The sequence below is a fragment of the Emydura macquarii genome, unplaced genomic scaffold (genome assembly GCF_026122565.2).
Source record: "Emydura macquarii macquarii isolate MOO-44397 ecotype Brisbane River unplaced genomic scaffold, CSIRO-AGI_Emac_v2 contig_2422, whole genome shotgun sequence".
NCBI lineage: Eukaryota > Metazoa > Chordata > Testudines > Chelidae > Emydura > Emydura macquarii.
The window spans coordinates 39,475,326-39,491,505 of NW_027132559.1; the positions used below are offsets into that span (position 1 = coordinate 39,475,326).

Sequence of the window (16,180 nt, forward strand, 5' to 3'; positions counted from 1 at the left end):
GGTAAATCACATTTTGAAGTGGAAGACACTTCATTTTTTTCTTCCTATTCCTCACATGATTGATTTTCTTTTCTGCTGTTGTTCCTTGCAGAGAGTGAATCTGTCCTTTGATTTTCCATTTTATGGCCATTTCCTACGTGAAATTACGGTGGCAACTGGGGGTAAGTGGCTTTCTACCCATTCACTTTAAGGAATCTGACAAGAGTTTTCTATAGCTGTTTAAAAATACTGGTGTGTTGTTTTTTTTCAGATGTCAAGAGATAAAGTGTAGTATTTATTTGGGAAATGTTGCTTTCCACAAAAACCACATAACAAAATAATTGTCATCTTGAAAAACCTCCAGCTACTCAAGTGAAACTCATCTAAAAGTGTTTTCAGCAGAAAAAGAAATAGCATGAATAATTTTCTCTTTAAGTGTTTCCCCATTTTCCTTTTGTTTTTGCTTCCTTTTATGATCAGAGCTGTAATGCTGGTTGTAGAAATTGGTCAGAAGCCACAGAGGAGAGGAAACTTAAGCAGGAAAGAAATGAAAAAAAATTTTTTTTTCCATTCCAAATTTTTTTCTTTCATTGACCTCTATAAAAAGTAGAGAAGGGCCTGAACTCTTTCCCCTGTTTGGAGACGATTCCACCAATTCTGCGAAAGACTTTATGCAGCTCCAAACTTTGTGGCTTGGGCTTATCTGTATAATGGGCCTGACTCAAAACTTTAGGGAAACTTGTATTTGGATCTGAACATCATAGTTTAGGCTCATTTCTGTTAACAGATTTACAATTTCTGAGGCAGTTTATCCAACAAGAGTGCTCAATGCAGGTAGAGGAAAGTATGTTAGGAAAGCTACTAGTGGGATGAGAGCTGCACAGCTCAATGGGGAACTATTCTCACTGGCTGAGGAGGTTGGTAGTGGGCAGCTGTAACATTGCCCAGGTATCTGTGCTGAACAGCTGTGTCCCCTCAATTCCCCAACCTGAGGTGTCTTTTACACTGCTTTGCTGTGAGAATAACCACTCCTAATTGGGTTACACACTCTCTAGCATGCAAAATCGTTCCCAGCTAAATTATATGAGTGCTCTGGCCAGTCATTTCTGAATTATATTATAGGGTGACCCCAGCAAACTCTGAGTCCCAGATTTTCATCCAGAAATGTGCATCTTGTTCTGCCCAGCTCTTTTCTTCTGGACAAAAACAAACTCATAGAAAGTCCATCATTTCAATAATAGAAAATTATATGCACAGATCTTGTTATCTCAAATTGAGGTTCCCAAACACTTCAGTCCAAACACACTGGTTTAGATAAAACAATTCTATTAACTACAGAAAGGAAAAATTTAAGTGATTACAAGTAATGAGGCATAAAAGTCAAACTTGGTTACAAAGAATAAAGGATAACACTCAAACTAATATTTAGCTAAACAAGCTAAATGAATTTAAAGCAAAAGGGTCTCTCTAACCACATGTTTTAGCAGTGTTACTGGCTGAATCTTTCAGTCAGGATCCCACCCCAGTCCAATGATGCTTCCTTTGTCTTTCAAGTGTTGTTGAAGCTGTGAGTAGAGATGAAGGGAGAGATGATTTGGGGCGTCTCTTCTCATTTCTTATAATTATTTTTCCCTTTAAAAATCATCTCCAGCTGGGGTTCAGGAGACAGGAGGTCTTGGGGACAGGAACCTCCAGCTGTCACAAGAATGGCTGCTTAACCAAGTGATAGTCCATTTGATTTTGTTGACACTTGGCAGAAGTGTTGGCTTAACCTTTTATCTATGGGGAACTGGTCTGAAGCTGTTTCCCAGACATGGAACATACCATATACAGTAGAATTTTATAATTTTATACACAATGTCGCCACACATATTTTACGAAAACAATAATGTTCAGCAGATTATGAGTTTTCAAATGATACCTCACAAGGTATACTTTGTACAACATTTATCATAGTCTTGTAAAAGAGGTGAACATAGGGGTTCACACTGTCACAGCAGTGTTATACTTGCTTGTTAGCAAGTGTACCAGTTTTTCAAGTCAGTAGCTGCTGAGCGCCCTATTTCCATTGTGCAGATGAAGGCTTAGTACTATGGATGACACATACTTAGTCTCCCTCCAGAAGCAACAGATTTTCTTTTGAGTGTTGGTTGAGCTTGTAGGAAGGGCTGTGTGTTAAGGTTCAGGTTCTGGTTCACCGTGTAGTCTGAGCAAGGTGAACTTTTCCCTTTACCATATAGTTACAGCGTGTAGGCTTAGGACTCAGTCCTGGGAATAGTTCTGCACAGTAATGTGCCTTGCAGTGTAACATAATTGCAACCCCATGCTTCCTCTAGGAACACATAACACCTTGCACACTTAATCTATGCACCTATGTCAACTTTGAATATTTGCTAATATTTGTAATCAGTATGTGGGAGATGAATCTCTCCTTAGAAAAGGGATTTCTTCTCTATGGGAAGAAAGCTTCTTGAAAAGAGGCAGAACTCTTTAACTGTCATCAGAAACGTGCTGTACAAACATTAAGATGTGGTTATGAAGCATCCCATAACTGTGTATTTTCTTGCTCTTAAGGGTCTGCATTGGGATATGATGCTGAAACAGTCTTTAATCTCTTTTCAACATAGTTGTTTTATGGAATTTTCTATTTCCTTTATAGCTGCTGCCATTGAGTTTGTTGAATGAAATTTTCACTTAGTATTTCAATGATCTCTGATCATTGTTTCTGGAAAGTTGAATACTAACATGGTCTTGAACTTGACAAAATTGTAAAGGGGGAGGAAGGGACTAGAACAAGCAGCCACTGGGGCAGTAGGGATTAATTGGCAGTACTTTCAATCTCAGGGTTAAAATACTGTAGCTGATTTTCCTTCAGGCAAACTGCTTTAGTGTGTGCTGGCGTGGAGAGGTGACAATATTGAGTAAAGATTTGTGTTAATTTTTCTTCTGCATGTTTAAGGATTGGTTACAATGAGGCACAATAAAAAGAATACAGAATTGTGTCATGAACTTCATTATCAAGATTTTATCTTTCTTATCAACAGAAATCTGAGGGGAAGCTGGCATACATTATCCTGAACCTGTTGAATATCTACAGGGATTTTTCTTGTGTTTTCCATTCCACTTTGGCCTTGCATTTACTTTTAAGCGCCAGATATCAGGTGCACGTTCCCATAGTGCTTGCTCAAAAGCAGATCCTCAGCCCAGCACCAAACCCAAGTAAATGATCTGTATGCTGGGGTGGCCCTGTTTAGTGCCTGGGATGGAAAGAATTCTCCTTTACAAGCTGCAGAGCTAGTGAGGTGCCATTCCCCAGCCCCTGCTGCAGCTGGAAAATAGCAGTCGCCCCATCACTGCTTCATTCTTTTCCTCAGGGGTCACTGACCCTCTAGTTCCACAGACTCCATCCTTCCCTCCTCGTGTAACCTTCACTGGGGAGTTGAGGGAGACGTTCTCCACAGCCCTAACAATTTACTATCACAGTAGTAGAATGTGTGCATTTCCATTCAAATCCCTCTCTTTCCTCTGCAACTCTTCTTATGTGGTTACACCTCCTGCCTTCCTTGCTGTCAAATCTCCCTTCATAGAGCCTCTCTAAATCCTTTAGTGGCCACAAGTGTAGGAGGTTTCTCAGGTAAAACTCCCAATGAATTCTGTGGGAGTTTTGTCTGAGTAGGGACTTCAGGTTTCTTAGACACAAGGAGAATTCTTTATAACAAATTACTTTTCCAAATGAATGTTGTTCAAAATGATAAAGTTGTGAAAATATCCAATGGAGTGAGGGTTGGGGAAACTAAGCCAGACTCTACAAAGGTTTTCATTTTCACCAAACTGCAGAATTTTTGTTGAACACTATAAATAATTTGAACCTGGTTTAGTATTTTGCAGTAAGGACTTTTGGTCACTGAGCTGGAAGCAGTGGGAGCCAAAGGAAATGTGGATAAGCAATTAGATAAGAATAGGAACTTTTGGAAGTTCAGTTTCGATAAGTATTCAAACCTTTAAGGTTCACCAATCACCAGTAGTTATTTCGAGGAAAGTGATGATTTTACATTTGTTAAGGAAGGCAATTTTAAAGGAAAGTACCCAGATATCTGATGAAAGTTTACTTTGTTTTACAGTACTTTTCTTAGGGGTATTCTCAGAGATAATGTACCTCTGAATGATCATTTTGCTTCATTCTTTTCATTTGATAGTTTGTTTTTTAACACAACATATTGTGCCAAATATACATGAGCAATATCATGTTAGTTAAGCTAAACATGTCTTTAACAAAATTCTTATCTAGGTCACTGACATTAGTACACTGTTAATTCTGGCTTTGTTATCACCATGTATAACAGTTTTTTGTCTTTGCCCTCAAAACTAATTGTGGAACCAATAAGCTTTAGTCAATATTAGTTTTAAAAATATTGTTTTGGTAAAAATGAAAGTAACAAGATAACTTTGTGTTACTCCATCCTTCTGCAATTGTGAGACTTCTAAGATTCAAGATTAGCATTTTTAGCAGGAGAAGGAAGTGTTGATCCTAACCATGAGCTTTGAGTATACATGCAAATGTTGTATCTAAACTACTGGCTTCAGCAACGAAAGTTGTAGTGTGGCCAGAGCTCATGTGGTTTTACACTGTTGGGCTAACTTTACTGGGTAGTCAACATTCTGCTATGATACATTCTATTATTAGAGAACTGGAAGATCTCCCCAGGCTATCCTGTGATCAAAAGAATGACAAATTTAACATAACATTGTCCACTTCCCGAAGAACAGGACATGATTAATTACATTAATGACAACACAACAACTCATTTATCTTCCAGTCATGAATTAAATAACCTTGTTAAAATAGAAGTTAGTCATGATGGTGAAATGATTGTCAGTGTCCTGTCTGCCCAACAGCTTTCACTATTTCACCCATGGGTGGAGCTGTACCTCGGGAAAATTACAGCTTTAAATCTGGCTGTTGAAAAAGCTGCATAGATGTAGACCTATTTTCAGTTTCATCTGTTAAACTCAAATCAGTTGCTGCTTCTGAATAGTCTTGATAAGAAGTTATTGTTTTAGGCCCAACTTAAAGTGGGAATGAAATGACTGGTTTGAGGATTTAATGTGTCATTGTCATCAACTTCTATTTCAACAAGGTTACTTAATTCATGACTAGAAGGTAAAACTGTTTAAGTGTTGTTAGCATAATTAATCATGTGCAGTTCTTAGAGAGGTCAATATCTGTCACATGGGATTCCTGTATATGTTAACTCTGGTATTTATTTATGATCTCTAAATACCTCTGGAGGGCTTCTGGTCTTAATAATAGAAAGTATCATAATAAATTGCTCAGTGTCAGATGTCTGTGAAACTTTCTTCTATTTGTGGTTTACAAGCCAACAGGTTTTATTTTTCATTTGCTCAGCTTTTTGATATTTCCATGCTAAACCTACCCGAACCGTTGGCTGAATTGTTTCCTGTCCCGTGCATAGGCAGGCGGGAGCTAAGCATAAGGAGCCTTTCTTCCTCCTGCTCACCAGTGCCAGCTAGCAGATCTGGCTGGCTATGGAGCAGGGAGCACAAGATTTCCCTGTGGAGCTCTGGGAGGGACTGCGTCAGGAGACCCAGTCCTATCCTGTGGGCATTGGGGCTTCACATCCCCCTCAATGCAGTGTCTTTTATTTTTAAATGTATTAATTTTCCATACTAATGGTACCAATAGCTCTTCACTGTTTTCTCTCTGTAGGAGGCTAGCTTCGTTATTCATTGCTCTACATTTTCAAGTGCAGACTTGTGTCATCTAGTGTAAATTACTTAGCAGGCTCTTTTCCTATTGCCTCATCTGACCAACAACTGAGCATTTCTCTTCAATAGTATCCATAGTGTGTCTTTAGCACAGTTATGAAGGGTGGCAGGAAGTACAACCTCTGGTAATGTATATGTTCGCCCCAACTCTCATGTTGATTACTAGATTCTAACAAGGTTTTTGAGTTTTTTGATTATCCTCTGTGTCTCTAGCCCTAGGGTCATAAAGTGATGTTAGCCCCTGTGCTTTCCATGTAGCAAAATGATACTGCTGAGAAAATGTATTCTCCAAATGAATGACGTTGCTAGAGGCAATGTGTAGTTTGAGGATCTAAACCATGTGAAGATCACTTGTTTCCAGTTTTAATAATAAGTACTTGGTAACAACAAAAAGGTTGTGCATGTGAAGTAAAAATAATGTTTGATCATGAAACCTTCCTTTATGGATTGATTCTGAAGAACAGTTATGGTCATTAAAGAATAGTTCATTAGTGAGAAAATGTACCAAATTATATATGGACATACTTTTATGTTTTAATTATGGTTTCTGTCAAGATGTGATTTTTTTTTTTTAAATTCTGACTTTAAAAATGAAGGACTTTTTTTTTTCATGCAACACATAATCAGACTGTGGAACTCATTACCACAAGATGTTGCTGAGACCAAGAACTTAGCAGGGTTCAAAGAGGAATGGGACATTTATAAGACTAAAAAGAATTTCTAGAATTATAAAAGTAAAAGCTTGAGGAGGTAGGAATACTAGAATTCATGCTTCAGGTGTTTAAGACACTCTCTAATTATTAGGATTGAGGAGATTTCCTTGAGGTGCATCTCACTTCTCCCTAGTACAGTTTGTTGCACTTTCCACTCAAGCATCTGGTATTGTCTGCTGTCGGAGACAGCATACTGAACTAAATGGACCACAGTGGATCTACATTATATATATAGTTTTTTTAAAAAGCAATTTCATTTTTTAAATTACAAGGATATGCACGTCCATTTTTTTTCCTCTTTCAGTGACACTCATTGATCTAAGAGAGGGTGGCACTATACTTCTATAGTAATATATGATGGATACAGAAACATATAGTGGACTACACTATGTTGAAATAATGTATTGTAGTTTCTCATTTCCTTTTGAACTGCTCTGAGTTCTGTATTGCTCTTGCTGATGCTTGCTTAGTTATGGGTTTACTCTGATCAAGCTGAATCTTACAGGTCTTTGTGGTTCTGCCAGATTCATACATGCCATGGTTTATAGTCATAGTTAGCAATAGTAAGAGAGCTTTTTTTAAACCCATTTTTGAAGTTTTAACATCAGTAATGTTACCAGGGTACACAACTATGGGATTTTAGGAACAAAAACTTCCAGCATACCCTTCATTGTGCACTTGGAAAAATGAATCTGATTACTGATACCGACATGATTTCTTCCATCAAGCATGCCCTCTAATTTCATACAGAAATGGTACCTATGAATGCTGGGGTTTTAGGACTCAGACATAGAAAAATGTCATGTAGTGCCTAATCGTGGAATACATTATATGTGTTTACAAAGACTTTAGCAGTGTGAGTTTGGAATGGTGTGTTACTCATGAAAGTCCCTTGTTGGTTAGGCAAGTTATATACTGCATGACACTTGCTTGGGTTCTTATTTATTCAGAACATTCTACTCTTTGTACAGTGCTTTGTACAAAATATAGAAAATTGATAAGGGAAGCAAACAGACACAAGGAGAAATCTGTTGCCAGGAAAGTTGAGGAGGAGGAGGTTTTTTTTTTTTTTTTTTTTTTTTTTTTTAAGTATAGTAGAAACAAAAAGAATCCTAACAATGGTGTCATTCAATTACAAGATGTAATTATAAATAATAATGTAGAAAAGGCAGAAGTTCAATAAATATTTCTGTTCTATATTGGGGAAAAACAGATGATGTAGTCATATCACATGATATGATAACTCTCTTTCCATTCCACCTGTATCTCAGTTATCTCACATTAAACAGCAGGTATCTCATGTTAAACAGCAGCTACTATAGTTAGACATTTTTAAAGCAGCATGTCTGGAGAACTTGTATCCAAGAGGTTTAAAAGAGCTGCCTGAGGAGCTTGCTGGACCATTAATGTTGATTTTCATTAAGTCTTGGAACACTAGGAAAGTTCGAGAAGACTGGGAGAAGTAATTACAGGTCTGTCAGTCTGACATTGATCCTGGCCAAGATAATGGAGCAGCTGATAAGGAGCTTTATTCATAAAGAATTAAAGGACAATAATATAATTAATACCAATCAATATGGGTTTTTGGTAATTAGATCCTATCAAATTAACTTGATGTGTTCTTTATGATGAGATTACAAGTTTGGTTGATAAAAATAATAGTGTTCATATAATATACTTAGACTCCTGTAATTCATTGCACTTGGTACCACGCAGCATTTCATTAAAAAACTAGAATAATATAAAATTAACATGGCACACATTAAATAAATTAAAAGTGACTAACTGATAGGTCTCAAAATGTAATTGTAAATGGGAAATCATTATCAAATGGCCATGTTCCTAGTGGGACCATGCAGGGATCAGTTCTTAGCCCTATGCTATTTAATATTTTTATCAATGCCCTGGAAGAAAACATAACATTATCACTGATAAAGATTGCAGGTGACACAAAAGCAGAAGTACAGAGGTTATTTCACCTCTGTATTTGGCACTGGTGTGATCCATGCTAGAACTGTGTCCATTTCTGGTGTCCACAATTCAAGAAGGATGTTGATAAATTGGAGAGGGTTCAGAGACGAACCATGAGAATGAATAAAGGATTAGAAAACATGCGTTATAGCGATAGATTCAAGAAGCTCAATCTATTTAGCTTAAGAAAGAGAAAGTTAAAGGGTGACTTGCTTACAGTCTATAAGTACCTACATTATTTAATATTACTATATTTATATATATATACTATATTACTCTTCAGTCTAGCTGAAAAAGATATGACACGATCCGATGGCTGGAAGCTGAAGCCAAACAAATTTAAACTGGAAATAAGGAATACATTTTTAATAGTGAGGGTAATTAGTCATTGGAACATCTTACCAAAGGTTGTGATGGATTGACCATGACTGAAAGTTTTGAAATCAAGATTGGATGATTTTCTAAAAGATAAGCTGTAGGAATTATTTTGGGGGAAGTTCTGTGGTCTGCGTTATACATGAGGTCAGACTAGATGATCACAATGGTCCTTTATGGCCTTGGGATCTGTGACTCTAAATACATACAACTTTTATCCCGCGCTGTGCCCTCATGTAGTTAGTATCTGTCACACATTGTGCATAAAAAGTGATTCTAAGAATGCATTTGAGAGTTTTTTAAAATTTTATTTTGACAGTTTTATTTATATCCACCATATGTAAAGCCATAGTTAACAAACCCCCAAGTGTGTGATGCTGAGAGGGAACCTAAAGCACCTCTAAAAACATGAAATAACATGACTGTATATAAAAATGTAACCGATTTAAGGACCAGCATCTTAGGTCATTCAGGGCTAGAATTCAGTGCTGAATCTTTTTGCGAATCTAGAACTTTCCTTTCCAATGGTCTAAAGCTCCCATTTCAAGCCCAGCAGGGCCTGGAGATGTTGTACTTTAAAACTGTTAAATTTTGTATGGAGAAATTGTAATTGACCAGAAATGAGTTTTGTCACTAGGTTATTGTAGGAGGCTGACAACAGAGAAACTGTATTGAGGTTTTGTGCTAAACAGGGCTCTGTTTTCTTTAGGGGTGGTAATGGAGCAGAGTCGGCACTAGACATAAGCAGACTAAGCAATTGCTTGGGCCCCAAGCAGCTCAAGGGGCTCCCCTGTTAATTATTAGTATGTGTTTTGGGGGGTGAAGGGCAAAAATATTCCTGTTTAGGGCTCCCAGTGGGCTAGTACCAGATCTGGAGATACAGAGGGGAAGGAACCTGGCTGCTTTCTATGCCAGTATCATCCAGCTCCTAGGTTTCTACATGGAAATCTGGGAGATAGATAATACAGTTAAATGCTATACTAATGACTGTTCCATGGACACAAGACCAATGGCAGAACAAGGGATTCCTTCCCTGTGCATTCTGGTGATCATGAAGTTGGGAAGCCCAGGAAGATTTCCCCTTCCCCTCTGAGGGAGCCTTTAGCTGGAAACAACACAAGAGGAACCTCAGATTTTTTCCTTCCTTTCTCTTCCCCTCCTATATATATGTACAAAGCACTGTAGAATGGGTATAATGTGCTGAACAAACAAATACCCATGCAGCTGTCATATATTAAAAAAAACCCTGCAAAAATCTTCTTCGGCATCGATAGATAGTCCAAAACTAGAATTAGGCTCTTGGTGCTGTTATGACTAGATGTGCTCATTGAGTATAAACAGGAGAGAAATTTTCCCTCTTTTAATAGTTTATCTAATTGCTTCCTTGTTACTCTTTTCCTGGAAGGTCAATATTTAGTGACTTCAGAACAATAGGTCAATGTGACCTTCAAGTGAGCCAATCTTTCCAGACTTGTCATTTAGAAAGAAAGCAAGACTTCCTTTAAAACTCCCAGTTTTTTGCTGATTTGGCGGCCTTAGAACATTCAACTTGAGATTTCTTTTTATTGTATTTTATTGAGGTTTTCTTTGGTCTCCAAGTTACAATTTACAGTCTGCCCTTTTTGCACTGAATCCAGACACGCCTGTGTTTCTCACAAGTTTTCTTAAATTTAAATAGCGTTCTGGACACCATATTTCTTTATCAAAACTAGCAATTGCTTTGCACAGTATAAATAATGGAGTTCTTTGCATACTGGTTGTGATTGTAGACTTGAAGCATGTAGATTCAAGTCAGTTAATTGAGGTGATATCTGCCATGGCTATTTAATTAATTACATTAACTCTTATTAATTAAAAGGAAACAGCTATAGTAACTCCTGGAATAGCAAGCTCTTGGAATGTAATGTCAATTAATTTCACCAGAGTGAGCAGAGAAACATACTCCATAGGACAAATCCAGAAGCTCCTGATTGGTTTTTACTTAGTCCTTCTTCAAGCAAATTCCCATTGATTTCAAAGCCCCAAGGGGAAAAAGAAGGCTCTGAAGCTAGGAGGAGAGGACATGGGGAATGGGAAGGTTGAAGCTCGGGGGGGGCGGCATTGGGATTTGGGTGTTTTGACCAGTTGTAGTCTATGGAGCTCGGCGGGCGGAGGGTAGAGGGACAAGGAATGATGAAAGTGTGAAGAAGATGACAGAGTAGGAGATAGGGTTCTCCAGTTTGAGCTGGGAATATACAGGCGAGAGAGAGTGCTGCACTAGTGTGGTAGGGAACCAGCAATCTAACAATTGTGAGGTAAATGAGTTGGGGAAGGGTTGGTACACTGGACATAGCGATGCATGTTTTCAAGGCCACAGGCCCGCGGAGGTGCCTTGATGTGGAGAGGGACAAGGGGTGGTAGCAGGGAGACGTAGGAGGCTATTGGGGACCCAGATAGCAAATGACAGTGGGCACTGGCATAGGTAAGGGAACCATTATTGGAGGAAGAAAGCTGGGGGGAGTGGAGGTGGAGGCTGGTGCATCTGGGGAGGAGGGAACTGTGTCCACCTGGCTGATGGCATTAAGTGGAGAGAAGACAGCAGCACAGTTCTGAGTATGGAAAAGGATCTGGGATAAGTCAAAGCTACTGGAACTCTTACAATGTGGTTTCCAATCATAGAAACCACTCGGGAAGCAGAGGAGCCTCAGCTTTTGGACACATTTCACCAGCACCTCCCTTAAAGCAGAGCTACCACTTTCTCAAACCTGTAGCCATAGATGGAGAACAGGTGGGGTGAACTTACCTTGCTGACTGACTGTATTAATGCATATCACTCAAGCCACTCTGAAACACTGAGATAGGACTTTACACACCTTTCCTGCTGCTTTGGGCTCTTCCACACAGGAGAAGCATTCAACATGTAATGATGAGCCATTTGTTAGCAGAAATTAGAGACCTAGCAGCAGGTGTTAGATGGCACAGGTTGCGTTATGGTACTGAGTCCATCACACTTATTTCTAGCCCAAATCCTCTGCCTGTTCATGCAGAAGAAGAAAGAATCTGAGTGACTCTCCCTAGAGCATATCTTTTCCACAGGATGCTGATTGTCAGTGGACAGGTCACCATTTAACTGCTATGAGGAATTGGCTGTAATAACTGTGGAGGACTGGCTGTTGACTAGTAAATAGCAGCACAAACACTTATCTTCTGTTTATCGCCATTCGTCATGTATCTTTTAGACTTCATATTATGGAGGAGCTGATGAGAAAATTCCCTCTCCATAAAGCTCCCCTTGTCTTCTACTTCTGTGCTCATCTCTTCCTCTTTTCATGCTGTCCCTTACTCTTGAATCAGCCTGGTTCTTTCCTTAAAGCAAGTGACCCTTCCCCTTGCAACCCTCTTATTTCCCCTTGCATTCCATCACTGAACTCTTACAACCCTTTCTGCTCCCATTCTTGTGCCTTATCTTTACAGACTGGATCAGCAGCTCCTAAGGGCAGGGACCGTGTCTGACTTTTTCTGTAAAGATCCATATACATCTACCACAACATGGCCTTGATTCACCAATGAACTTGCTCAGTTTTAAACACGTGGGCAGTTATACTGAAGTGTCAACAAAACTGATAACTCAGACACCTAAGTCTGGGGTGTAGGTGCCAAAGTACCTTTGCGGATCCCACCCCATAAAACTAGCCAGTGGAACTGCTCACATCCTTAAAGTCAAGCAAGTGCTTAAGCACGTTGCTGGATCAGATCCTTACTACAAATGCTGGGGTCAGAACTCATTTTTGGTTAATTACAATGGGATGGCCAACAACTGGCTGTATGTTCTCTGATCCATCCTGAATTTCTCATTATGTATTTAAAATGTGCTATTAATATACAGTTTTAATATTAAATAATAAAGCTTGAAGCTGTGAGTATAGCTGGCCATCTTGTCACTCCCTACCTGAAAGGAACTGAATGATGTATCTCTCTGAGATGTTTTCAATTCCATGGGTGTATCCATGTTAAATTTATAATTTTTACTCCTCAAAAGCTATGGAAATCCTCTTATGTTAATTGTTTCTGGCTTCACCTCAGAGCTTCCTGCCTTGACTTGTCATCAGGCTTCCCTGTTGGAATTACTGTTAAAATGGCCACCCGGAGATATTAGGTCCCGATCCTGCTTCCAATAAAGCTAGCTGCCAAACCTTCATTGACTTCAGCAGAGTGGATGATTCCCTTAGTCTGACATTTGTTTCATATTAAGGGCGATGTTAAAATATTTGTAACTGCTGCTTTGTAATTTCCTTCTTTAAATTGCAGTTGGATGAGTTTTAACATTTGGTGGTCAACTAAGACAGTTCAACAGAATGCACTGTTGCTTTCCTTTGAGATAGCAGAGTACCTTTAGAGATCATAAGGAAGCACCAGAAACTGTTACTTTAACCATTTGGGTGTGCTGTAAGGCCCATCTTTTCCTCAAGGTATTCAGGGAGGTTAGAAGGGCATAAGAGGAGAGTCTGGAGGATGATATAGGAGGGGTATCTTTAGGTATAAGTTATATGGCATTTATTTTTCTTTGGGTCGATGCAGATGTGTAGTTGACTTAGGTTAGGGCACGCCCAGCGCATTGGAACTAGAGAATTTTGCCTGTAGAGGGGCGGCTCTCGTGCCTCATGGCTGTAGCCTTTCCCTCGACTATAACTCTCCCTCGGTTCATTCTTACCACCTGTGTCTGGCATTGGAGTTCAATGTGGTTTAATCCCACATCTCTCTCAGCTAGTGTTTCTTGTTATATAGTTGTTGTATATAGTTATTATCACCTTGCATCCTGAGCTCAGCTCCCTGCATTTTACAGCGTGGCTGCTGCATGACTGAATGAGGTGGAAGATCAATGTTCAGAGGCTGTCCAGCAAGGCCTTCTCAACAGTAGAAAGCCCTCCATCAGGATGGCCTGTGCAGCAAAGTGAAAGCATTTTCAGTGGGGTCATTAGCCTGCAGAGTCCAGCCAACACTGGCTTCTACCCAGGCCATTTTAGAATGCCTGCAGCACCTTCGGTCACTGGAGCGGCTGGCGATTACCTCATTGAAAGTATATTTGGCAGCTATATCAGCAGTTCATCCTCCTATTCAGGGAAGATCAGTCTTCTCCAGTGCTATGGTGCAAAGATTCCTAAAAGGGCTTCTTCATCTTCACCCTCCGGTCGGAGAGCCAGTCTCTCTGTGGGACCTTAATCTTGCCCTTGCTACCTTAATGGGACCTCCCTTTGAGCCACTGGTATCTTGTCCATTCCCAGTCCTGTGTCAGAATACTGCATTCCTGGTAGCCGTAACATCTGTCAGGAGAGTGTGTGAGTTGCAGGCTCTGATGGTGCAGTCTCCTTATACACAGTTCTTCACATATAAAGTGACTTTATGACCACATTCAAAATTCTTCTCTAAAGTGGATTCTCAGGTTCACTTGAACCAGGTGCTGTACTTACCTGTGTTCTGTCCTAAGCCGCATTCCTCTCCAGAGGAGCAGTGAGGGAGCTTGCATTTTCTGATATAAAGCAATGTAATAGGAGTGCAAGAGGCTAAACAATTGTTTTGTTTTTTTTTAAATAAAACTTAGCATAGGAGTCATCAGATACTGGAGCTTTGTTAGTCTTTAGGGCTTGAACTGTGTTTAGATAGAATTGCTTTATTGTTAATAATATGTATTGATAAATTGAAGGTTTTAAAAAAAAGTTTACTCAAGAACTAGGACTTTTTAAAAGGTATTTTAATCCCATTTTATTTTGGACTATTTCTTTCCTATCTGTTTTCTAGTCCAGCTTCTTTCTCATGTCCCTCGACATCATGAATTCAGTATTATAGGTGGAGCTGGTAGCATCACCTCTTATTAAGGTTGCTGGTCTCTTCTCAATTTAATAATACATTCCTATATTGTGTGTATCACAAATGTTTGTAAGTTTAAAATATATAGAATAAAACACAGAGATGCAGATCCTTAGGACTAACTGCTGCACCTTATGCAGAGGGCTACCCGAGTGGCCTTTGTGTCTTCCTGATTCTTGAGCCACTAATTCAGTCTGGAGGAGCATCTTAAAGCAGAGTTTGTCTGCTGTACCTGTCTCCCCAGGAGACAACTGAGTAGGCAGAATCACAAAAGTACAGTAATGCTCCAACCAGACTCCTTTTTTTTCTTTTTTTTTTTTTAAGAATTACCCCCACCCCCATTAATGTGGGGTGGGGCAGGCAAGGGTGTGGTGCCAGCTACATCAACTCTATACTTCTTCTTCTATACATTAGCCAGCCTGAAGGCTAGTTTGTACTGCTAGGCTAGTTTGTATTGCTAGGGTGCGAAGCGCCTCACCTGGCCTTAGGATATGGCCTCACAGTTCCCATATAGCTTCCAAAGCATCTTTTTAATTTCTGTGTTTTATTCTACTTTAAAATCTGTTCGCACTGGCCATAACTCTCAATCCTGAATCAATCTGAAGAACAAAACTAGACCCCGTAGAACTGCATCACACTCTCCAATGCCCAGAGCTGCACACCCACATACCCTGACAAATCCTTTACTAGACGTTTGCTGTAGTGTAATTGTGGATTTTGGTTTTCAAGATCCTGCACGTGGCAGTATGATATGAACCTGCACGCCTGAGAGCAGACTCAGTCAAAAGGCCCTTGAATAGAATTTAAAAGGTGACTGTTTAAAGTATTTCAAAGCACATAATTGGCTATTTAAGAACTATTGTGGGGTTATACCAGTATTTCAGCAAAGAAGGAATGCTTATTAATTTGTGAGCAGTAGGCAAGCTGTGTAAATACTATAAAAGAAGTATGTTGAACTCTGATCTGAGTGGCAGTGGCGGTGTGATTTCATGTTTCTCAGTTTTAAGTTGCACTAAAGCAAAATCAGTTGTGAAAGAGATGATTGTTTGGGAATAGCTTGACTGTGCAATATAATTCAATTTCTCTAAGCACATTCTCACTCACTCACTGTAATAGATATCCTACTTTTACTCTTTGCTTTTCACTGAGGAGGTTTGAACTATAAAGGCAGAAGAATAGTTGTGGAATATTGACTGAGAGTTATATATTTCTCTTCTTGCAGCTGTTCAGCCATACAGTGAAATATAAAGATTTTTCCTTTAAAGGGAGTAGTTTTCTATGAAGTGTAATTATGTGGCATTAAAACTTAATAATACTTTCTTTTTATTTCCATGCTCCCTATTCAACAGTTTTCCATCTGTCATACAAAATAGAGTTTTAAGGGCAAAATTGTACCTCTTCCACACCAGCCCATATTGATCACCGGAAGGGTTGCTCCATGAGCCATTGTGAACGGTGACTCTTGGAGCTCCCTGCGGATCAGGCTGAGTGCAACCTATCGGGAGTCATTA

At 39.3% G+C, this 16,180-nt stretch overlaps 1 protein-coding gene across 3 annotated transcripts in view; it reads left to right on the forward strand.

Moving 5' to 3' along the window:
• The window catches only part of PLXDC2 (plexin domain containing 2), a 350,669-nt gene that overhangs the window by 204,359 nt on the left and 130,130 nt on the right, over positions 1-16,180 (forward strand). For all 3 annotated transcript variants that reach the window (XM_067562334.1, XM_067562335.1, XM_067562336.1), the window contains one exon: positions 92-161. In XM_067562334.1, coding sequence (XP_067418435.1) covers positions 92-161 — 70 coding nt within the window. The remainder of the gene's footprint in view (positions 1-91; positions 162-16,180) is intronic.